The sequence below is a fragment of the Amblyraja radiata genome, chromosome 29 (assembly GCF_010909765.2).
Source record: "Amblyraja radiata isolate CabotCenter1 chromosome 29, sAmbRad1.1.pri, whole genome shotgun sequence".
Lineage (NCBI taxonomy): Eukaryota > Metazoa > Chordata > Chondrichthyes > Rajiformes > Rajidae > Amblyraja > Amblyraja radiata.
In genome coordinates this window covers 22,427,710-22,451,661 of record NC_045984.1, presented here as the reverse complement: position 1 = coordinate 22,451,661, position 23,952 = coordinate 22,427,710, and the positions used below count along the sequence as shown (strand labels likewise).

General features: G+C 36.7%; 1 protein-coding gene across 10 annotated transcripts in view; it reads right to left on the bottom strand.

Annotated features, from left to right (window-relative positions):
- The window catches only part of unc13a (unc-13 homolog A), a 169,306-nt gene that overhangs the window by 18,107 nt on the left and 127,247 nt on the right, over positions 1-23,952 (bottom strand). For 5 of the 10 annotated variants that reach the window (XM_033046858.1, XM_033046856.1, XM_033046859.1 and 2 more), the window contains 12 exons: positions 23,446-23,580; positions 21,350-21,483; positions 19,696-19,781; positions 18,790-18,916; positions 15,009-15,105; positions 13,018-13,161; positions 11,904-11,981; positions 11,050-11,127; positions 10,012-10,100; positions 7,707-7,859; positions 5,395-5,518; positions 4,538-4,543 (listed from right to left, as the gene is read on the bottom strand). In XM_033046858.1, the coding sequence (XP_032902749.1) occupies positions 4,538-4,543; positions 5,395-5,518; positions 7,707-7,859; positions 10,012-10,100; positions 11,050-11,127; positions 11,904-11,981; positions 13,018-13,161; positions 15,009-15,105; positions 18,790-18,916; positions 19,696-19,781; positions 21,350-21,483; positions 23,446-23,580 (1,251 nt within the window). The remainder of the gene's footprint in view (positions 1-4,537; positions 4,544-5,394; positions 5,519-7,706; positions 7,860-10,011; positions 10,101-11,049; positions 11,128-11,903; positions 11,982-13,017; positions 13,162-15,008; positions 15,106-18,789; positions 18,917-19,695; positions 19,782-21,349; positions 21,484-23,445; positions 23,581-23,952) is intronic. The other 5 variants (XM_033046865.1, XM_033046857.1, XM_033046864.1 and 2 more) reach the window with 1 other exon arrangement.

The window sequence follows — 23,952 nt, the reverse complement described above, 5'->3', positions numbered from 1 at the left end:
AAACATGAAACGGCTGTGAAATCCATCTTAAATATCTGATAAAGATACATGATATTATTATATTCAAACTGGAGTTGAGGTTCTACAATACAAATGTTTAAAACAGCAGCTGATAAGATTGACAGACATAAAACTAGGCAGGAAATTCAGGCAAAGCTATGCTTAGGTTGACTTCAATATAATAGAACAATATGCGTATTGAGAATCTCAAAAACATGATGTAGCAATACCGTACTACATGAATGAACTGAAGAACAGTGACATGCATTTATATAGCATCTTTAACATAATAAAATATCCCAAGGTACTTCACAAAAGGACTAGTAACTAAAATTTGATACAGAATCTTACACAGAGGTAATGTGCTGAATTGTGCTGACTGATATTTCCAAAGGAAAGGAAACTGCTGATTATCCATCATTTTGAATTTCTGCGCATGTGTTAGTCACATGCAGAACTCTGGCATATGCTAAAGGTCATGGGCCAGCACATCAGACTGTCTACTATTTGGCTGCAATCAGCATTTTGCCCCTGTGCAAAATAAAAGTGCAGAGAAAGGCTTTACTTATTCATTTTGATTTAAATGTTTTAATTACGTATTGATATTTTAATTACATTTTGATCATTATAAATTTGTTTTTAACTATTAATAATTAAAATGTCTATTAGTTGTAATTAAAAGCCTTTGACGGCTGGTGAACTGCATGGGGTCTGAACATGGTGTCTGAGATATAATGCTGCTTCAAGCCTGCTGCCACACTGGACGTTTACTGGGTGTAGGGGCTCGCAATCAGTATATGAACAGGCGTATGGGTCCGCAGGCAGACGGTCCAGTCAGAAGGCCTGGTCTAGCCTGATCTGACCCATTAGAGCAGGTGAGCAAAAGCTTCAACAAAATTGCATCTGAAAAGTATAGTATAGTATATCTTTATTGTCATTTTCCTGGGTACTCACATACCCTGAGGAAACAAAAAAACGTTGCTCAACCAGTGTCCATTCAGTGTGCAGTAAAAAATAAATAGAAATAAAAATACATATATCATGAACAAATGAAACACTCTACTCTCTACTAAACATCACCAGCGTTCCGATCGGCAGCGGCACGACAGTGGCTCTGCTGCAGTGTGTCAAGGTTGGTGGTTGGTGCGCGATACTTTGGCAGGGGGCAAAGTCCGTTTATCAGTCTTATAGCCTGCGGGAAGAAGCTGAGGAGCATCCCGCTGGTTTTGCAGCTAATGCTCCTGTACCTCTTCCCAGATGGTGCAAAGTACAGAGGTGAAGAGACAGGAAGAGACAGGAAAGGAATTAATGGGTAGCCATCTTGAGAGCATGAATTCACAGCTGTCCAGAATGGAACAATTAAAAATCGGAGCTGTGCTAGAAATCAGAAGAGGCATAAATGTCTCAGGGAGGAGTGGAGACATTAGCAGAGGTTTGAAAAAACAAAGAACACAAAATGTAAAATCCTAGCAGTCCTTAACCAGGAATGAGTGTAAGTTCGGAAGATAAGGATGATGAATAAACACAATTTGAATGAACAATTGCCCAAATTATCCTCATTTAACACACAAGAACAATTAGATGCAAATTTTAGACAGAGTGGCTCATGTCTGCCTGATGACAGAAATGTAATGGCACTGTTGTTTAGATTCCATGCCAATCTATACCAATTTATCCTCTGTTCTGTCAGAGAATCTTCATTTACATCACAATATATATTTTTGGCTTGCCGACTTAAATAATTGAGAACTGAGAAGAGACTCTGTGCTTTAAAATGTTAATGAACATTTAATTGTACCTGCTATATATTCTGTGATCTGACAAGGCAACTTTATCATGTTGTGAATTTAGTGGTAACTGGTAATTTGTGTAAACATTGGAAACAAAATAAATGTTTTGTGGGAGAAATGTGTTGCTGGGTACTCACACAAGCATATCTATTTTCACCACATAATTGTAGAAGGCATTTGTATTTTTTTGGAATAAATTTGTATTAAATCCTCTGTGTGCTCAGGATGGTCGTGACTATCTTCCACACTGTTTATTTCATCTCCAGGATATCGCTTGTCAGAAAAAAATAGACAATGGAGATAACACCTAAATTAATGGCTGTTATTATTCTACAGTAAAACACAAAGTGCAGGAGTAACTCAGCAGGTCAGGCAATATCTGTGGAGGGAATGGATAGGAAACATTTTGGTTTGAGACATTTCGGGTTCAGATTCAGACCGATTTGGATCTCGACCCTAAATGTCGCCTGTTCATTCCCTCCATAAATGCTGCCTGACATGCTGCATTTCTCCAGCACTTTTGCTCAATTTTATGGTGCCTCAGTTTTACACTACAAATAAACAAAGGGAAGTGCAAACAAGAAACTATAGTTGACAGACGTCTGGGTGAGAACATCGGTAGCAAACCTGGGTCTGAGGAAGGGTCCCAGCCCAAAATGTCACCTCTCTAGGGGTCCTCCAGAGATGCTGCCCGACCTGCTGAGTTACTCCAGCACTTTGTGTTCTAAACATAGGGAAGTTATTGATCATAAGATCCAAGTTATACCAATTCAGAAGAACATGAACTGCAATGACACTAATGGGCAGCAGGCGTACGGGAAGACGTTCCCTTTGTTCCCGATGCTCCCTTTCCTTTTTTGCTATGTGATCATCACTGGGTCTAGATCGTAGAACTCCTTATCCAACAGAGCAGTGAATGTCCCTTCACCAGAAGGACCGCAGTGGTTCAAGGCAGTGGCTTAACCATCTCTACATGGCAGAGGGATGAGCAATAAATGCTGACCTTGCTTGTGTTGCCCAGATCCCCGAAAACAAATTAAAAGTTCAGATTATCTCAATTAGAAATTAGATGGAATACCTAACATTTTATTTCTTTCATTCTGCAACATCTATCTATCTGCGTTTAATTGTGCATGTGTGTGCTCTATAGATAATGACAGATTGCATCCATTTTAATGAAAAGGTCTGCTTTCTCACAGTAATTATTCATTACAAATTGCAGACCATAGTTTCAGTAGGACAAAATTATGTTCGGTATGTGGTTCAGCCCTCTGGACTAATCTCAATCAAAATTAACATGTCTAGAAACATTCTATCACCCGAGTCTGACAACTAGTCTCAAGGAAGATTATGCTTAAGGCTAATTTTGCAATATCCTTTCATTCAGTCCATGAATATTAATAAAGGTAATAGAATGTTGGAACATTTTCTGAAGTTAGCTGTTCTTAGAGAAAATTAGTAACAAATAATAAATCTCTTCTTTGCGCTTAGCCACTACTTACGATCCTTTAGATTATGCTATTTTAGATGCATTTCTATTGTGTTGAACAGGAGCTGGCAAAGCACCTCAACATTCTTTTGGTTTATGTGTCGCATAGAACTCAATTTATCTTACAGTCTGGATCAGAAATGTTAGTATTTTCCTAATTTATTTAAAGTCAAAAGAAGCGCTGCTAAAGATCCTATGCATACCAGAATACACCATTTAATGTACAAAAATAAAATTATTTTGCATTGTGACCAAATATCAAAACTATTGCTTGTAAGAGGACATTTTAATTTGCAGATTTTCTTCCTAAAATCATTTATATTTGGTTTAGTTAAGAGATACAGCATGAAACCAGGCCCTTTGGCCCACTGAATCCACGCTGATCATCAAAAATACGCTGATACAACAAAAAAAACACACTTTAACAAAAAGTTATCAAACCATGGTTGAAAATATCCAAGGAGAATCTGATTTCACAATTGCAATTTGTACCCAAATTGGGCTGTACACAAGCGTTGTACTCCAATGCATTTTTTGTTTTGAATTTTTTGTCAAACTTATATTTATTATCCATAGTGCTTGCTTGAAGTAACTTCTTACAAAATTCAAAATTACTCGGTGTTTGTGAGCATCAGTTGTAAAAGGATCCTTTAATCACAAATAACCTGCATATGTTCCCTGCCTATCACCTAATCTTGCACCTCCTCAATGATCAAAGCAAATAAGAGGTAAACGGTTATATTCCGACTGTACTTAAAAAACAATTTTAGATTAAGATTGCAGCATTTTTCATTGTTGCCAGCTCTTATTACAAATAATGAATAAAACATAATTGCAGATACATTTCAGACAGGGCATCTCTTGCAGAAAAAGAATCAGCCAGCAGTTTAAAACACATATACCGCAGCTATTAATTAAATAGTGGTAGCAAATGATACACAAAATACCATTTCAACAAATACAAGCAGTTAGCTTTTACAAAGATAGACATTTCCTTGATGTACACATCCAGAATTGAGCTGTAAACATACAACACACTTTTGACAGATTTAAAAATAATCCAAAAGAGCAAACATTTAAGTGACAAAACAAGGGGAAATTTCAGGTATGGGAACCCAGCAGAGGTTGTTATTATTAACCAGAGTCAGCCATGTGCACCAGCTTGTGGCAGCATACACTAACGAGCGCAGCCACACACATTACTGACTAATTCTATTAAACGTACAGCAGACAGACAGACACATAGTGCTGTACTTACAATCATCTGCCATAATCAGAGAGCAGAACAATTAAAGAAAACGATAATCAGACCAGTGTACTTAAATTACTTTTCTAGTTTTATGCAACTTTTTAAATTAGTTGATTTTATAAACATTAAAAAAACTTATTAGATTCTGTGGCCCTTTGGTAAATTGCCAAATCTTAATTATTTAAAAAAAAAATCAATAAAGGCACTGTCAATAAAGATCAGAGATGTAAATATCTGAATTACTTAAAATATATTCTTTCAAATGGATCTTAATTGCACTGCTTTAAAAAACATTTACATGGTAAAGAATGTAAAATTCATCTGTGCACATAATGCTTTTGTAACAACATTTTATATTTTAATGATGCAAAAATGCCTAAGATCCTGAAAGAATTAAGCAATTACAACAATGATTCACATAACGTTTGTTCCCATTAGTTTTTAAAGCTAGCAAGATATCTAGAGCAAAGGAATTTCATTATTTTTCTCCAGCTCAGGCCTTACTTAAGGAACCTATATAATGTAAGGAACAGTCAGTTTTTCGTTTTTTTTCCATCATAATTGTGGCATTACCAAGTAAGAATAATGTTTGGAAGAGTATTTTAATTTTACATTTATCAATTCCTTAACTGAGATAATACATTAAGAACTATCAAGTCGGCAACCCAATCCACGTGGAAGATTTTCCTCCTATGATGCATCTAAATCATGATGTAATAAAAAGCATTAACAATACATTTGACATGAACACTTGCACAGCCATTGCAGATCAATCCTGCAATTGGCTGAATTGGCCCCTGCATGAATTTGTTGCGATATCGCACTAAATCACAAACAATGATTGAAATGTAGAAATTGCTGCTTACCGTTTGATCGGTTAAAGGTGGCAGGACAATAGTTTTCTCCATTATGTTCATTACAATCTTCCACAATTCTTTCAGAACGCGCTTCAACACTGTTTTCTCGCAGATCTTTGCGAACAGGGTCAAACTGGAAGAGGAAGCAAGTGTGTGCACCAGTATTCAAACTAACACCTAGTCAATGACTTTTTACGTAGCACCTTCAACTCAGCCACAGTATACGTAGTCTGCTATTACGCATTAGTTGTGTTTCTAAGTAACCTTGTGTTATATAAAATAGCGTTTTAAAAATCATGTCAATGGTGGGGGAGAAAGGGGGTTAGTGGCTAGAGTTTCATATTTGCCATAACAAAATTCGTTTTTTCATGCAGGATTTAAAAAAATGATGGTCTTTTCAATAGCAATACATTTATTTTTGTTATTGTAAGCTAAAACTACTAAAGGCTGAATGTTATATTGTTTAATGGAGAAATTGCCCGTGTCAATAGAAGCGATTATGTGGCAATTTTAATGGGCAACTACGATGAAACTAGTGTTCTAAAGAGACAATGGTGGGTCGTTTCTGCGGGGTGGTTACAGGAAAGGTTTTTCACCTGCTATACTGTTTAGAGGTGCAGAACTTCTAAAATGAAACTTGATACCACCGGTCCAAGGCAGGTGAAAGTGCAAAGATGTAGTGAAGCAATCAGGATTGTGCAAAGCCACACTTGGAGATGTACAAAGAACACAGAGAAAGGTTGGGTAGATAAAGTTAAACGGACAAAAGACAGGAGAGACAATGGAAATATTTGAACACAAAAATGAGTTTTAAAATTTGAGAAAGTGAAAGCCTGAGAGCTGCTGAATGAGAGAATGTATTCTGGAATAAAGAATTTTGGATGAGATGTAATGTAAATTTCACCCTAGATTAGAATAATTGAATAATTTCAGCAGTTGGCTGAGCTGGGTAAAATCTGTGCAACATCTGGAAGGTAGATGAAGCTAGTGCTGGGATCAGAAAGCCTTTAGATCTATCGAACAGCAGTTTCTGCCACTAAAATATATAACTAATTGATGCTGTTTATGCCCTTCATTGCCATAAAGAAGTTAAGCAACACATTTATACACTGATTTTCTTGATTTCAGAAAAGCCCTTCATGAATGGCTTTTTTTCTGAAATATAATCACAGTTATAATCCAGGAGACAAGCCAGATCAGTATAAACTTATTAAACAGTGGAGCAGGCTTGAGAAATTGAGTGGCCAACTCAAGCTCATAATTCATATGCTTATAATAGCAATGCGATCATCTGGCTTTTATGATTTTAGTTGAGGAATAAATATTAGATTAATTATTGAGGAGCATATCCATGATCTGTGCAAATAATGATCACCTCAGGGACAGATGCAACTTTGGTTTAACATCTCATCCAAAAATCAGCATCAGCAATGCCACATTTCGTCAGAACTCTATTAGAGTGTCAACTTAAATTTTCTGCTCAAGTCTTTTGAGTGGGAGTCCACAATCTTCTCAGTGGGAGATATCAGTACTACCGCTGAGACACAGCCTAAACCTATCAGAGTATATGCATGATACATTGCTTATATTTAAATATAATTTAGAGACTTCTCTTTTGCACTATTTCATGCATTATTCTCCCTTTGAATATATTGTGAAAGCTTCAAAAGGATAGAATCAAAGTAGATTTCATGGTTTTTTAATTTCATTTTATGACAACTAACATGTAAAAGTAACCACTTGGGTCCTTTGGATTCTAACTAACTTTAGTTCATTCAGTTTTGAAATGCAGATGGCATGTGGTATAATGCCTTTCTTCCCCAAGATCGCCCTGGTAACTTTAACCTTTGGTAACAGTAAATAAAAATGACAATGTCAATTTTGCTCGCTGTGTCAACACCTCACTAGATTTTTATTTCCATTGACATCAAGAAAGCAAAGATTGCTTTTGATTGATCGATTGATCGATTGGAAGATACAGAATGGAAACGGGCTCTTTGGCTCACTGAGTCCATGCTCACCATTGATCACCCTTTCACATTCGTTCTGCGTTATCCCACTTTCACATGTTATCCCAATCCCTACACCCTAGGGTCAATTTTACAGAGGACAATTAACTTACAAACCCATGTCTTTGGAATGTGGGAAGAAACTTTAGCACCCAGAAGAAACCCACGCGGTAACAGAGAGAATGTGCAAACTCCACACAGATGGCTTCTTTTACATGTTAGCTTTGAAGGAGGAGAGTGCAGTGCAGGTTCAGTGTCCATGCCGAACTCAGCAAACATGCTAATTTAAAAATTGAGAAAATGTTGACTAACTTGCTATCTAGTAAGTCCATGAGTGGCTGGAGAACATTGTCAGCATCCTGGGCCACACTGTTGCAAGTACTGGCAGGCACATTTCCAGTTCCTTTCACCTGGCTGAGAATATCTCCCATCTGCTTTACACATTCCTCAACATGAGGCTGAAAACTGAATATAAGCAAGGATGTTAAATACAGCATTAAACATAAATCATTCTTTAAGAAAAACAAAGGCATAAAATGTTGCACATTTGCCCTTTTTGATATACTATTGCCTTTGTAACTGTTAAAGTAAAAGTTAAATACCAAGAAAATAATATGAAATAAATGACCAGTAGCTCTCATTGAAATATTATTGATTGACTGAATGGAATGGACTAAAATGAGTTAGATCCCATCCACACGACACACTCCTGCCCGCACTTGCTTGATTAAGATGCAAAGAACCAATCAGGTTGATGTATCTAGCTTGGGAGATTATATAACTTTTTCAATTAATTTTGCAATTAAATAACTATACAAGCCAAATTCTGATGCTTATGATTTTTATCACTTATCACCCGATTAGATGGTTTTCTGATGTCCCAGGTTTTTGCAGCAGCCTCTTTGGTCACGTGTGAAATGTGTCATGTGTGAACCGTTTTTATATTTATTGTTTCTTTTTTTATTGTTTATATTTTGTGTTTAAGCTTTCCATTAAAATACTTAATATTGAACAATGAATAGAACTTAAAATCATGAAATAAAAATCTAGTTTGCTCGCCTATTTTAGCGATGTCTCATTCTGTAGTCCCTCCCATTGTCAATGCTATTCATAGCGCTATAACGGGGTTTTTTTGCACTCGTTGCGATTTATTTTTTTAATTTAAACAATGCGATTATATTCAATTCAATTCAACTTTATTGTCATTGCACAAATACGTGTACAGGTACAACGAAATGCAGTTTAGCGTCTGGTCATAGTGCAAGATAGTAGAAATAAAAATACTGGTTAACAATGTGTGGACTGTGGATGAATTAAACTGGTACATAGGCAAATAAATGTATACAAATGGGAGAGTCTAAAGATAGCTAGCGACGGGACTGTGAGTTCAGCAGTGTAATGTTGTTATTGAAAAAGCTGTTCCTCAGCCTGCTTGTGCGAGACCTGAGGCTCCTGTACCGCCTCCCTGATGGGAGGAGGGCAAACAGTCCATGGTTAGGGTGAGAGGGGTCCTTGATGATTTTCCCGGCCCGTCTCAGACACCATTTGCGGTGGAGGGCATCCATGGCAGGGAGCGGGGCACCGATGATGTGCTGTGCGGTTTTCACCACCCGTTGCAGTGCCTTCCTGTCAACTGTGGTGCAGCTGCTGTACCATACCGTGAAGCAGGTGGTCAGGATGCTTTCGATGGTACAGCGGTAGAAGTTGGGTCTGGGGGGACAGGTGAGCTTTCTTAAGCCTCCTCAGAAAGTAAAGGCGCTGCTGCGCCTTTTTGATCAGTTTGGTGGTATTGAGGGACCAGGACAGATCCTCTGAGATGTGTACCCCGAGGAATTTGTAGTTGGAGACGCGCTCCACCTCAGTTCCGTTTATGTGGATGGCGGTATGTCTGCCACCTCTGGTCTTCCTGAAGTCAACGATGATTTCCTTCGTCTTCTTAGAGTTGAGGACGAGGTTATTATTGGTACACCAGGCTGCCAGGTTCTGGACCTCCTCCCTATAGGCTGATTCGTTGTTGTCCCTGATCAGTCCTACCACCGTGGTGTCATCGGCAAATTTTATGATGGCGTTGGAGCCATACTAAGGGACGCAGTCATGGGTGAAGAGGGAGTAGAGGAGAGGGCTGAGCACACAGCCCTGTGGCATGCGCGGTGTTCGGTGTTAGAGTGGAGGAGGTGAGGTTGTTGATCCTAACAGACTGTGGTCTGTTGGTGAGGAAATCCAGTGTCCAATTGCAGAGGGAGGTGGTGATGCCAAGCATTGACCCTGGCATGAACTAGGGGCCACATGGTGGGTTAGGTGCTGACATTTTGTAAGGGAGCTTCAAAATCAGTAAGTGTCCCATGTCTTGTTAGTTTTATAAATTAAAAAAAAAAAAATTCAAATTTTGTAAAATATTAAATTTTGGTCAAATTTTGATCACAAATTGGCTCAAAAGGCCCATTTTTATTCCTGTGATATTTCATTGTGTTTTAATAACTTTCAAATTTGGCCAGGTTGGCACCCTTATTTACAGAAACACCCATATCTTAAATATCTTTGCCTAAGTTTCTTTATATACCCGATCATGATTAATTGCACGTGTACCTTAAATCCTATAAGATTTTGATATCCCTACCTTAATGCAAACACTCTGCTGAGATCATCAAGCACATTGTTGAGTTTTATTTGCAGCTCTTTTAAAATGTCACTGGCTTCTGAATTCAGCTGCAAATACAGACATGCATTTACAGTACACATAGCAATCATTCTGAAATACAGGCATGCATTCTGAAAACCATTAGCCAAGCTGAACATGGTGATTCAGCGCACTGAACTAAAATAAAGAATGAAGTTGAATGTCAAAAGCAACTATCATAATGAGCTTAACCGCATTTAGTATACTACTTTCTTAGTGTTTTACCTTCTTCATAAATGTACAAGCCTATCAGGACAATGCATCCATGCATGGACTTGTATCTGAAGCACTGTTCTGGAATGAGCAATGTGCATTATTTATAGCGATTACTGGTGCAAGAACCATTAGAAATCACATATCAATCAAAGGAAAGTGACAATAGTACAGTAACATTAAAAACAAATGATACCATGCTAATGGTATCAACACTAACAGTTGTCCTCCAGTTTAATTTAGGTCAGTTATATTTTGATAGTTGGGAACACTCCAGCTGAGTGCGTGTTCATGTTTTTGTAACATTAAAAATAACGTACATAGGAGACAATATTTTCTTTCTATGGACCAAATATACCAAAAGGGACCCGAAGGACAACTTGTTCACATAGAGCCAGCACGTACGGTACTATTATAACATTTAAAAGATTCTTGGCCAGGTAAGTGTATTGGAAAGATTTGGCGGAATATTGGCATTGGGCAGGCAATTGGGACTAGCTCAGTGAGAGAGCTTGGCCAGCATGGACAAGTTGGGCCGAACCACCCGTTTAGCCAATGAATGCTTAATTCATCAATCAATGTCATAGACGGTAGAATTTGCATGGTAACACCATTATGACACTCGCAATCTTTGGATTTCTTTTGACACGTGAACTATTGTGGAACATAACAGGAGATTAAAGGTTGATAAGAAATGTAATTCGTTAAATTAGAAACCATAAAAGATTTAAAACTAAAAATAAATTAAGAATTTCATAATCTTACATCTTTTCCTCCCATTGCTTCAAACATCTTCTCCAGTTGCACTCGTAGCTGCTGAATGTTGTTCATCAGGATACATGGCTATAAAATGTTATTGTATTAGTAATTATTTCTATGGTTATAGGCTTTTAGCTTTACATAAAATGCCATAGATTGGCTTACAAGTACAATCAATGTTGGCCTGCCCCGAACAAATAACAATGATATCTAAAAATGCATTACAGTTCTATTGAATGTGTAAAAGGATTATAAAACTCATGCGCATTTCTTAAGGATTGAGAAATAACTTAAAATATGAAATGGCAGAACACTAGCAAGGTGTTGGAGACTTTATTAGAATAGTAGAGTCTACCTTACTGGTGTCCCCATGATCATTTTTAGGGGCATAAAGAAGTGGAACTATACCAAGATACCAATGATCGAATCATGGATTTCTAATAGCTTTCTACATTTTCTATTGCTGAAACAATACTTTTAAAGATAACATTTGTTGAAACTTCTGCAATATTTATTTCCTGGCCCAAAGTGAGTCCCAAGAGAACTTTCAGCCAATTTTTGCTGTTGAATTTTGCAAACGTTCAAAGAAGAACAGAGGGATGACTTTTTGTCTTAAAATGTCTGGCATTAAGATACAACAGTGCCATTTTATTAAATATTAGTAAAATTAGCACAACATTTTAATACTAGAGTGGAAAACATTAAACCAAACATTCAAAGAGGAGAAAGGTAAGAAATGGGAGAAATAATAAAAACGAAATAATTTCTTCTCATAGATGCTCATACAAGTGCAGCGTTTACCAATATTCCGACTTCAATACTATAGTGCTGATAGGTTACAGAATATTAGAATAGATTACCACTTTCTCCTTTGAACAATACGATGCGTAATCCTTCGCTATTATCTCAGAATACTGCAATAGCACATTGCTAATTGTCTGAAAAATAAAATTTATATTTATTTAAAAAATTGTTTTCTTTGCAAACAAACTATAAAAATACTTTAAAAGGGAGATAAATGTTGATATTTGAATAATGAACCACAGTGCAATTTGTTTATCATATTCTTCAATGAATATCATGCCACCTAACATTTTTGGATGTACAGATATTTAAAAGGAATCATCAGTGTTTGTACCAGGCATCTATCATTTCTAAGGGCAAAGAGAAGGGATGGGCGTGCATGAAATTTAAAAGAATATTATTGCTGGTACATTAATTATATGGTGATCATTTCCATTAAGCCAGGCTTATTATTTAAGAAATAATTCTTAGTTTAATTTAAAGATACAGTATGGAAACAGGCCCTTCGGACCACGGAGTCCACGCCAACCATCAACGGTACACTAGTTGAATGTAATCCCACATTCGCTAGGGTCAATTTACACTAGGGTCTATTTACAGACGGCATTTACCCTATAAACCTGCATGCCTTTGGAATGTGGAAGGAAACTGAAGCACCCAGAGAAAGCCCACGCTGTCACAGGTTGAACATACAAGCTCCGCATAGACAACACCCATAGTCAGGATCAAACCCAGGTCGCTGGTGCTGGGAGGCAGCAGCTCTACCGCTGCGTCACTGTCTTATTATTGTAGCTCCAGAAATCAGAGTCGAAGTGTCAGACAAAAAGAACCTACGTTACTCTTCTCTACCCCAATCTGAAGCAGTTTGCACAATGGCACCAGTATAAAATCAGGAGCTTGCATTAACAAGATGGCAAGCTTAAACTAAGATCCATGGGGTGAATCTTCTGAGAGACAAACAGATGTATCATGCTCTACAATCAGGCAGTAATGCTAGTAAAAAATAATAAAACTCTGGCCAATAGATATCGATGATATACAGAAATATTATTGTAGGAAGAATGTAAGTCCTTGTATTTGATAAGGAAAGCCTCGATAGCAGTGAGGCTGAAATTTGAATATAGTTTGATGTCTTTTCACCTAATATGTTCATAAAGACTCATTCTTTACCTTGGCAAATCTTCTCATGTAATGTCCCACTATTTTAGGATCAGGGCATTCTAGCTTCTTAATAATTTCAAAACTCTGGTTCAATTGCGAGAACACATCCACGACAGAACAGGAGAAGAGGGCATGTTCTGATGTTTGCTGGAACTGCGGTTAAAAATAAAGGAAATTAATTTTGATTTTCATCTGATCATTTGATAATAAATCTATTTACACAGCCTGCTTTCATTTTGGATGGAAAATTGGCTAAGTAACTTGAAACAGATAATAGAATTGAACGATTGTTCTCAGAATGAAGGAAAGTATACATCAAAGTTCTCCAGGTGTTGGTACAAGTACCTCTGCTTTTGTTAACTTATTAACTTTACTTTAGAGTTGGGACTACGGAAAGCAATTTCTAAATTTGTTGAAAAATTACTTAAAACTTGTATACATGGTGAACTATGAAGAAGAATGTGATAAATGTCAAAGAGATATACAAGATGGTGAAATGGGAGTTGGAGTGATGGGAAGATATGAGAAAACCAGACTATTACATTTTGGTGGGAACAATGAGAAGAGGCAATATAAACAGGTGGATGTAAGTCTATAAGAGGCACAAGAGAGAAATTTGAAGGTACAGTTTGTACACTGTTTATGGAAAATGGAATCACAAATTAAGATAGTGCTTAAAAAAGCTTACACGAACAACTGGACAACAATGGAGGTTTTAACAATGAAAGTTAAAAATGCACAAGAAGTAGAAGGTTGGACACAATAATGGTGGCCTATGTGTTGGCTCTATGTGAGTCTGTGGATGTGCATTTCTGGATTTCTGGAACAATTACAGCAAAAGAGTGGCCATTTGGCCCAACACATCCATGCTGGCTCTCTACCAGAGCAATTCACCAGACCCACCCCACCTGTCCTTTCTCAGTAACCGTACAATTATTTTTCCACCTTTTCCATTTTAATTGAACCTGCTTCTATGACATCTATAGGCAGTGTGTTCCTGATTCTAACTTCACTTGATAATTTCATTGAAAATAAAGTTATGTTCTTTTTTTAATCTGCTCACTTCTTTGTGGGCATTACAGAAAGCAGTCCTGTCAATATTCATAGAAACATAGAAAGTAGGTGCAGGAGTAGGCCATTCGGTCCTTCGAGCTGGCACCACCATTCAATATGATCATGGCTGATCATTCAGAATCAGTACCCTGTTTCTCCTTTTTCCCCATATCCTTTGATTCCGTTCGCCTTAAGAGCTATACCTAATTCTCTCTTGAATACATTTTAATGGATCCTTTCCAGTTTTACACAACCTACCCACATAGCTGAGTAAACTCGCATCTGACAGTCGTAATGATCTTGACTGAACCGAGACCCATTGTTTTAACCATTGGTATGTCCATGGCGATTGGTTGCCATTAAGGTAACAAAATTAATAGTGAAAAAAAATCCAAATTCCTTTGAGGGATCTCAGATGGCAGCAAGAGTTGGTCTACTTCCATTGGGGTAAGGTGTCACAATGATACCCCCTCTCTCTGCACACCTCTGTAATGCTAAAAATGGGTGGTGGGTTCTCATTAAAGCCATTTCAAGCCGCTTCAGATAACATGAAGAGCTAATGTTGTTGTTTTGATGTTGATGTTTTGCCTCTTGTCAGATCACTTATCACAAAGCTATCACAGCAATTTTTAGATTACGATGTGAACAAATATTGGTGATGAATACATTTTCATATATTTAAATTGATATCTGGATTATTTTTCTTTGAAAAGCATTCAATAATAACTTACGAATGGACATTACATAAATATATGAAGAGGAAGAAGCTTTAGAACAGTGGTTCTAAATAGCAGGTGAGTGGAACCTCCTGGATTGCTCTTTCAACAGGTATGAGTAGAAAGGCAGTTTCTGACCTGTGTGTTTTTACTGCTAAATCAATATTCTCGCAAATGTACAAGATGTAGAAACAACTTAAGCCCACAGTTAGTTAATACAATAAGCCTTACCCCATCCTTCTTGTCACGTTCTAGTGCACCATGCAAGAAGTCTCTAGATACCTCTTCATTCTCATCCAACCATTGTATAACAAATGGTTCAAACCAACTGTGGGGAAAAAGGATCAAAGTTTAAACTTGTATTTTAGAAATATATTACATCCATGCACAATGTCATTGATAAGCTTTCTTCCTTAAGAGTAAGGACCCAATTATTTTCTAGATATAAATTAATGATAAGTTAATAAAAGTAATTTATGCTCAGCATAAAAATATCAAAAAATGCAGCTTATATCAGTTCAATTATTTAAAGAGATGTCATTTTCAATGTTTAACTATTTCAATTAAGAGACTTCCTACTGAGTACATGAGCGGGTGAATATTAAGCAAAGAAAAAAGCATATTGCAAATATATAGTGGGTCAGATAGTATCACAAAAACTGAACAAAACATTTAATGAAATAATTGAATAGAACAGCAAAACCATTGCAATAATAATGCTTTGCATCTAACATATGATAGCAAACGAAATAATGAACGAACAGCTTGGATTTTTCCACCAGCCAGCAAATCTGTTGATTTTGCAACCGATTTGTGGGTTTTTAAAGCTAATGTCGAGGAGCACCCATCGCTGAACCTTGGGTTGACATAATTCTGCAGACATTTCGGCCAGGCATAATTACAAAGGATCTACAGTACAGATATAGATCTTTTGAATCAATCAAATCGTGTCTGCCTATGTGGCCATGGCCATGAAAGATCACCAACCTGAAATCTTAACTTTTTCTCTCTACAGATGGAGCCCACTAGGCTGATCATTGTCAGTATTTAGCTTCTATTCCATATGCCCAGCAACCAAAGTTATTTTGCTTTCACACACTTGGACATAGATTGGATTAGTTGTATGATACATGTGCATGCACACTTTCATATAAGAGCACTAGCTTGAGATGCACACACCCTCATCTGGACCTTTGAGTGCTCTGTTTTGCAACAAAGTGGGCTTACTGTTTCAGGGAATAGTAGGTAATTGAAAAATTGTCAGGGACAGTGGGTATCTAAGTGGAGGATATGGTCAAAGTAGGTTCATTTCTCACCTACTGCAATTCGTATCCATGTGCTGCCTCGTTTTGAGATGGTAGTCTCAGCGCACATGCAGATGGAGTGGTCTATGGCAGGGTACTTATCAGCAAAGCCTAAATTACATTGTTGCCCATGGGTATTTCAGCAGTCAAAGCAAGAACGTAAATAGTTGGCTCAATCTCTGCTAAAACAACACAGATTGGATCACATGGCAGTGCCAGAAAGTGAAATAGAAGAATAAGCGAAAAGAGAAATAGCATGCACGAGTGTTCTTACAGAGTATTTAGTATATATTTTGACTGGCATAATAATTTTTTTTGTGACTTGTTTACTTTTTAATGTGTAGTCAATGTTGCAATTTGGTATGGTAACAGCATTTACCGTATAGGACAGGGACATAGATAGGAAAGGTTGAGAATGACATGGTCAGATGCAGACCAGTGGCACGTCGTAGTCCTCCTAGATAAATTGAGCTGAACGGCCTGTATGACTATGTAAGTCTATGAATGGTCTTGAGATCAATTTGTTTGGGAAAGGGGCTAGGGTCTGAGGTTTTGACAAAAACCTAGACTTATGTAGAAAAATAATTTAATTTGACCATTTAACATAATAAAATTGCCAACCATGCAAGTTCCTTGCATGACTCATACATTCAGATTATGAAGTCGGTGGAATGGAGAAAGCTTCCAGATATGTAGTCACTTTCACTGCAATTAGAATTCAGCCTTAAGTTTAATGGTGTACAAGTTTAACACTGCCCCAGTAAGCTTCTGCATTTCAATGAGCTTTGGTAGTAGTTTGATACTTCATAGCTTCATCAACTTTTATTACTACATTTAATTATTTATGCGCTTACATTTTCATTTGTCTTTACTGTTCTACCTTAACTCTTAAATAAATGACTAATTCTCCCACAAAATGAACCATTTCAATATATTGAAGTAATTTGTCTTCTATCCACCAATCTTTTTGTACTTTATTGCACTCCTCAACCTTATGTGCACTGCTCTGTCATTTGGTAACAACTGTCTTCTGGTCCCATTTTCTGTTATCCTGTGAACTTAGGGTAGTTATAAAACAACTGTTGAAAGGAGTTTACAGTATTTTTGATATTAATAGTCTAACTTGGGGAATGCTTATTGACTAAAATCTGCTGATGCACATAAGGCATGTGGTTTATTTTGTGATTCTATGACAATTAACTTATTATATGTATACTGATTATTTTCAAGTGTAATATTAAAAGTCAGCCCTGAGATTGGAAAGGCAAATATAAATTTTGTTTAGAGATACTAAACAGGTTAATAAATAGGTTTTAACTTTTGGCATCATTCATCAGAAGTAAAATACATTTGAATCCACAATGTATTTCCATTCTGATAAGCAAATGCCAAATGTTGAAGTATATTTTTTGTGGCAAAATTAAAGAAACATTTGACTAAATTGTTTTTGATAAATAAAAACTGAATGAAAACTAAATTCTATAATTACATAATAAACACTATTGTTCCAAAAGTAAATTGTGAATACCTATTATATTACTCATTTGCAACATGATTGTAAGATTTGATATTACTGAATCATTGTGAATGTGTGAATGAGAGAAATTAGCAATTTCTAAATGCCATTTGGAGATATTCGGATCATTGTTTAAAGACACTTTTTCAGGTTGCTAAATTTCTTGGTGCTCTTTAATCCTATGCTAATCCCATTTATTGTCCCCATATTCCCATCAACTCCCCTCAAATGTTACCATTGGCCTACATTCTAGGGGCAATTTATAGTGGACAATTAACCCATCAACCTGCATGTCTTTGGGATGCAGGAGGAAACCCAGAGGAAATTGGTGTGATCAAGGGAGAATATGCAAACTTCACAAACAGCATCAGCAGCAGGATTGAACCTAGGTTCCTGAGCAGAGGATGCAGCTCAATTAGCTATACCACTATGCCGCCCTAACCAAAGAGAAGTACCAAAGAGAAAGTTGTGCACTTCCACTAGAGCTCAGTCCTCCTGAAGATAAGGCCCCATGCAAAAGGGTCTTCAGTAGAAACATAGAACAAAATAGGTGCAGGAGTAGAATATATCTTGAATATATCCAGTGAATTGGCCTTCACTGCCTTCTGTGGTAAAGAATTCCACAGATTCACAACACAAAGTGTTCCCTCATCTCAGTCCTAAATGGCCTACCCCATATTCTTAAACTGTAATCCCTGGTTCTGGACTCCCTCAAAATGTTTCCTGCATCTAGCCTGTCCAATCCCTAAAGAAATTTGTATGTTTCTATGAGATTCCCTCTCATCCTTCTAAATTCTAGTGAATATAAGCCCAGTCGATCCATTCTTTCTTCATATGTCAGTCCCACCATCCCGGGACTTAACCTGGTGAACCTTCGCTGCAATCCCTCAATAGCAATAATGTCCTTCCTCAAAATAGGAGACTACAACTGCACACAGTACTCCAGGTGTGGGCTCACCAGGGCCGTGTACATCTGCAGTAGGACCTCCTTGCTCCTATACTCCAATCCTCTCGCTACAAGGGCCAACATGCCATTTGCTTTCTTCACTACCTGCTGTACCTGCATGCTTACTTTCGCTGAAGTACTGAAGTACTGAAACTTTAGTGTCAACTAAGTGAGTGTTTCTTAAAAATAGCAATTGTACCCAAATACTGACCACACTGGGAGATCAATTATTAAAGGAACACTTACGCTGGGTACTCTGGGACAGAATTCTTGAAAGCTGGGAGGTCTTTTACATATTCATTATACAGCCACTTGACTTTGAAGTGTAAATTCATATAATCTGCACTTTTGCAAAATCTTTGTTTCTCATGTTCTGAAAGACAAAAAATGATCGCAATGTTTGTGTCGTGCTTTTGTCATAAGAAAATGAAAATGTTGTACATAATTAGAATCGTTTTTCTCCAAAACTAGAAGTGTGTGATGCCTTACGTATACAAGTCATATTTTAATGTGTAACAATGATTATGTAGGCAACAATCACATCTTGCGAGTGCTATATATATTCAGATGCAATAGATAATACATGAAAACATTTTATTAATCAAAAAAACATGTCATTTAAGACTTACTGCATTGTTTTTAGTTTCCATTTAAAGTCCAGTTAGTATATAAACAAACTAACAATATTTTTTTAGCACTGAATGCATTTTGTTTTGAAAATAATCAAAAGGTATCAAATCCTTAGCCAACCATAATTATATTTTGTATGTTTTTTTATGAAATCCCTAATACTTTGGTTTCTCTCTTTGGTAAATTTGCAACCAAGAGGTATTATTTTTCATTGTGATGATTCTGAAGTAGCAACTAATTCAATATGAACCACAGATATTGATTGCTCCCATTTTGATATTTGTCTGATATGTAATAATTTTTTTAAGCCACAATTTACATATGGAAGTTACTGAACAAAGATCTCAGAATTAAATACAATATTTAAATTGAATATTACACATTAAACAAATTATTTCCCACAACTAAATGAGAAATAAAATAATATTGTGGCTTGTATGCAGACAGAAGATTTTCATAAATAAAAGAACAACTTGCACATTGCCATCTTGTAAGCCATAAATATTAATCAAATAGTACAACCTTCCATTGCATATTTCATGTCCTGGGCAAAAAGGTTCCACATTACTTCTGCACTTATCTTTCCCACATTCAATTCCTGTGGAAACCTAAAAACAACAAAGAATGTATGGCAGACTTAAATGATAAAGGGTGAGACTCTATTAGATATAGTATTGCATCTTTGTGTTTGCCAATTTAAGATCAATTACTCATTGTATATTTCTACACTTGTAACATAATTTAACTTTATACAAATACTACAAGAGTTAGTCAGCACTTCTTCTAAATTGAATTGGCCTACAAAAACATGAACACTTTTCATCCCCTAATTGTTCTTTCTTTCAGCTGTAGCCATTAACGTGATGGGAATCACCAGCGGATCATTCACTGGTAACTTCACCAGGTTCCCATCAGACAATAAGGAAGGTCCATCTACATGACTGCTGCTGGATAAATTACCCTTCAAATCTCACAATATTCCACCTTGTAAATAATTGGCTAATCCTATATTGGATTAAAAATCAAGTCAGGAGTGTTTAAATGTCATATATATGGACAAGGAACAACGTAATTCTTATTTGCAGCAGCCTAACGGGCCTGTAACACAATACACATAGATAATATACAATAAATTAATAACCCGAATACTTGTGCTAAAAAAAAGTCCAAAGTCTTTTGTGCAACCCAAGACAGTCCATAGATCATTGGTTAGTGTCATGTCGTCTTCAGGAGCCTGATGGTTGTTGGGAAGAAACTATTCTCGAACCTCGTGGTCAGAGTTATCAGACTCCTTTACCTGCCGATGGTTGGCGTGAAATGGGAGCGTGGCCAGGGTGGTGTGTGTCCTGGAACACTCTACCCAATGGCACAATGGGGGTACATTCACCTCAAGGGCTACAACTGGTCTAGAATCAGCTCATTTCACCATTTTTCACCACTTAAGAGATTTGCAATAAATGTTGGTCTTGTCAGTCAAACCTCTGAAACATAGCCAACATTTTTCTGCAATCGTGCCTCTTGAGAAACTTGTGGCATTTATTTTTATATGCGGATGAATACTTTGTCACATGTGACAAGTCACAGTGAAATTCTTTGCTTGCATACCCAAGGTGTGCAAATAGTTGCCCATAAAGGGCTCTTTCAAAGTTACAAAGAAAAGTTACAAGTCCCCCTTTGTTCTCCGCCTTCCCCCCCTCACGGCAGTCCCCCCCACGTCAGGTCCTCCATTGTCCTTCCCTCCCCTTACGATGGTCCCCCCATGCCGGACCCCATTGTTCTTCCCCCTCCCTCATGGCGGTCCTCCCACGCCGGGTCCTCCTTCATTCCTTCCTATACATAGGAAGGATATTATTTAAATGTGCGCTGCCAATAAGTATATAAAGTGTAGATAAAGTAATTGAGCAATTAAACAGAGGGTTTTCTGTTATCTCTTAATTTAAATATTGCTGCAGCTGAATAGCAAAGATGTTTAGCCCAGATTGCACCATCAATATTTTATAGACAAAAATCACATTTATCACTTCCTGCTGATTTTTAATATGGCAGATGGCTAACTAGCAAAAACTATCATCTGAGGCTAGCAGGCAATTCAACACCTACTTTAAGATCCATACATATTAAATATTTTATAAACAGCACTTATTTTATCTGTAAACTAACAAAAATATGAACTTACTGATTGAGGCAGTGAGTGTATGAATTCTTGTCCTCTTCTATGATTGAAACAATCAGTGTGATAAGTTTGGACCAAAAGTCCAAATTTCTGGTGCTAGGCCCTTGCTCTTCTGGGGGAACCTCTGCCTTTTTATTCTGAAGAATCAAACAGAATCAGATGGGTATAAAAACACCTTTTTAAGCCTGATAGATTACCAATCTAAATACACCCATGAAATAAAACTTCCAATGTGGTGAATATCATGTTGAAATGCGAGTCTTACATCTTTCTACTCTTTCAATGATGTGGAATTCTAATTTTAAAGTTGCCATAGCTACCCAAAGATTGGATTTTTCTATTCCTACTAAGTATCTAAATATATTGGAATAGAACATGAATAACACAGATGGCTTTTAATTAACACTTGCACTAAAATCTTTGCAAAATTATTTTTATTAGATGCACTACTTTTGCAAGGACTCAGGATTATTCATTAGTATAGCTACACTTTAGTTATATTATATTGCCTAATAAAGAAATCCATTTCCAGATTCTTGCCTAGAAAAGCAAAAAAATATTCTTTATTAAAATGCTATATAAATCTTTTCGTCATTTAGTTTAGAGATACAGCATGGAAACAGGCTCTTCAGCCCGGCGAGTCCACGCCGACCATCTTCACACTAGTTTCCAGGTTATCCCACTTTCTACGCACTAGCGACAATTTACAGAAGCAAATTAACCTACAAACCTGCACGTCATTGGAATGTGGGAGGAAACCGAACTACCCGGAATAAAGCCACACGGTTACAGGGAGAACGTGCAAATTCACATCCAACGTCAAGATTGAACCCGGGTTTGGTGCTGTCAGGCAGCAGCTCTACCACTGCGCCACCCCTTCTTGCATTAATTCAATAGATATTTGCCTCCCATAGCTGAACTAATAAGTATAAACTTACGGATTGGCAGGCATGAAAAATGCAGAATTCTATTCAGTTATGTCATGCAAAGATCCTAGTACCCAAGAGAAATGCTAAACTTATGCAACAAAGATTAAATTTTATGCAAATTGTACATTAAATCAATAAGCAATAATCAAAAAGATAATTGACTGTGATTGACTACCCCTTACTCCAATTTGGTCGACTTGAACAAGGTGGGCCGAAGGGCCTATTTCTGTGCTATACAGCTCTATGATTCTGTGAAATTCTATAAATAACCAAGAGAAAATAGATGTTAAAAGTTTGGTTTATTATCTTCAGCCAATATTACCTCAAGATATTTGGGATTCTCTTGTATTCTTACCTTTCCTTTCCTTCTCATTTTCTTGATACTGCTGAATTCTTAAATATTCCCAAATCCTTAGCTTTACTGCTCATGCCTCATACCTTTATCATTTGCTTTGTTCAAATTTAAGACCCTAGTTTCAGATTGAACCAAGTCACTTTGAATCTTTATATACATTTGACATTTTAATCATTGTTTGCTAAATGCCACACATTATTAGATTATTAAGTAACAGATCTGTACTCACAATTGCTTATCAACTAACAATGCGATCTTCCAATACTTCTTACTGATGCTGTTCATTAGATAGACGGCATTTGGCACATTTCATGTGATAAATGTTCTGGCATGCACACTGTACTAAAGCTGTATGCTCTGAAATTGAATTTTAGGCCCCGTTGCATTGAACTATTATTGATGTGTTATATGCAGGTTCAAAGTCTAAGGTTATAAAGGCAGCCTTAAGGGAACTTCAAACATTATAAAGAAACCATCTAATTATTTTTTATGTAATGAGGCCAAACCACCACAATCCTTGAAAGTAAATGGCCACTGCTGCTAATGAGGTATCATTTTATTATTATGAGCTTTCCAAAATATCAGTGTATTTTAATAAGAATACTGCAGTAAATTAATTTTATCCAAGTTCTTCCATAGTTAAAAATACAAGTATGGGCTGAAAGGATATGCACCTCTCAGACTAATAAAACCTAATTGCATTTTAAAGTGTGTACCTCTGGAAACATGAGCAGTTAAGGCTAAAGTGGTGTATCAAATCACACAAATGCTGATATAATTTCTTACTCTGTATCAAATAACAGATATAAACTTACTGGATCTGTCTGGTATTCTCGGCTGTACAGTTCATGACAGTTGTTGAAGATGTATTCATAAGTTGAATTCAAGCAAGCCTTCACACAATCTTTCACAACCTGACTGGCCCTTGGAGGGCTCTGCAATTCCTGGACCTATGAGAATGAAATATGTTTGAAGATTTCTAAGATTGCTTTTTGTCCTTTTAAATACCTTCATCAAACAGCACTCTAATAGTGTTGCCCTGTAGATATTCCATATGTATAAGAATCATTTTACAAAGTTCAAAACCTTACTCAGCAGCATTTTATTTGTTTTAATGAAAACCTTTTTTTCTTACATTGAAAAACAGACATAATTCAAATCTATGTTCTCAGTGGGCTGCTCTGATCTATTTTAAGTATATAATTAAGAAACCACAGCATGCTAATATCGTGAAATAGCTATTCATACAAAATGGAGCTGATTTACCAACTTTCATTTGGTTTTCTGTTCCTCTCCAACCTGAAATTTGCTTAAGATAAACA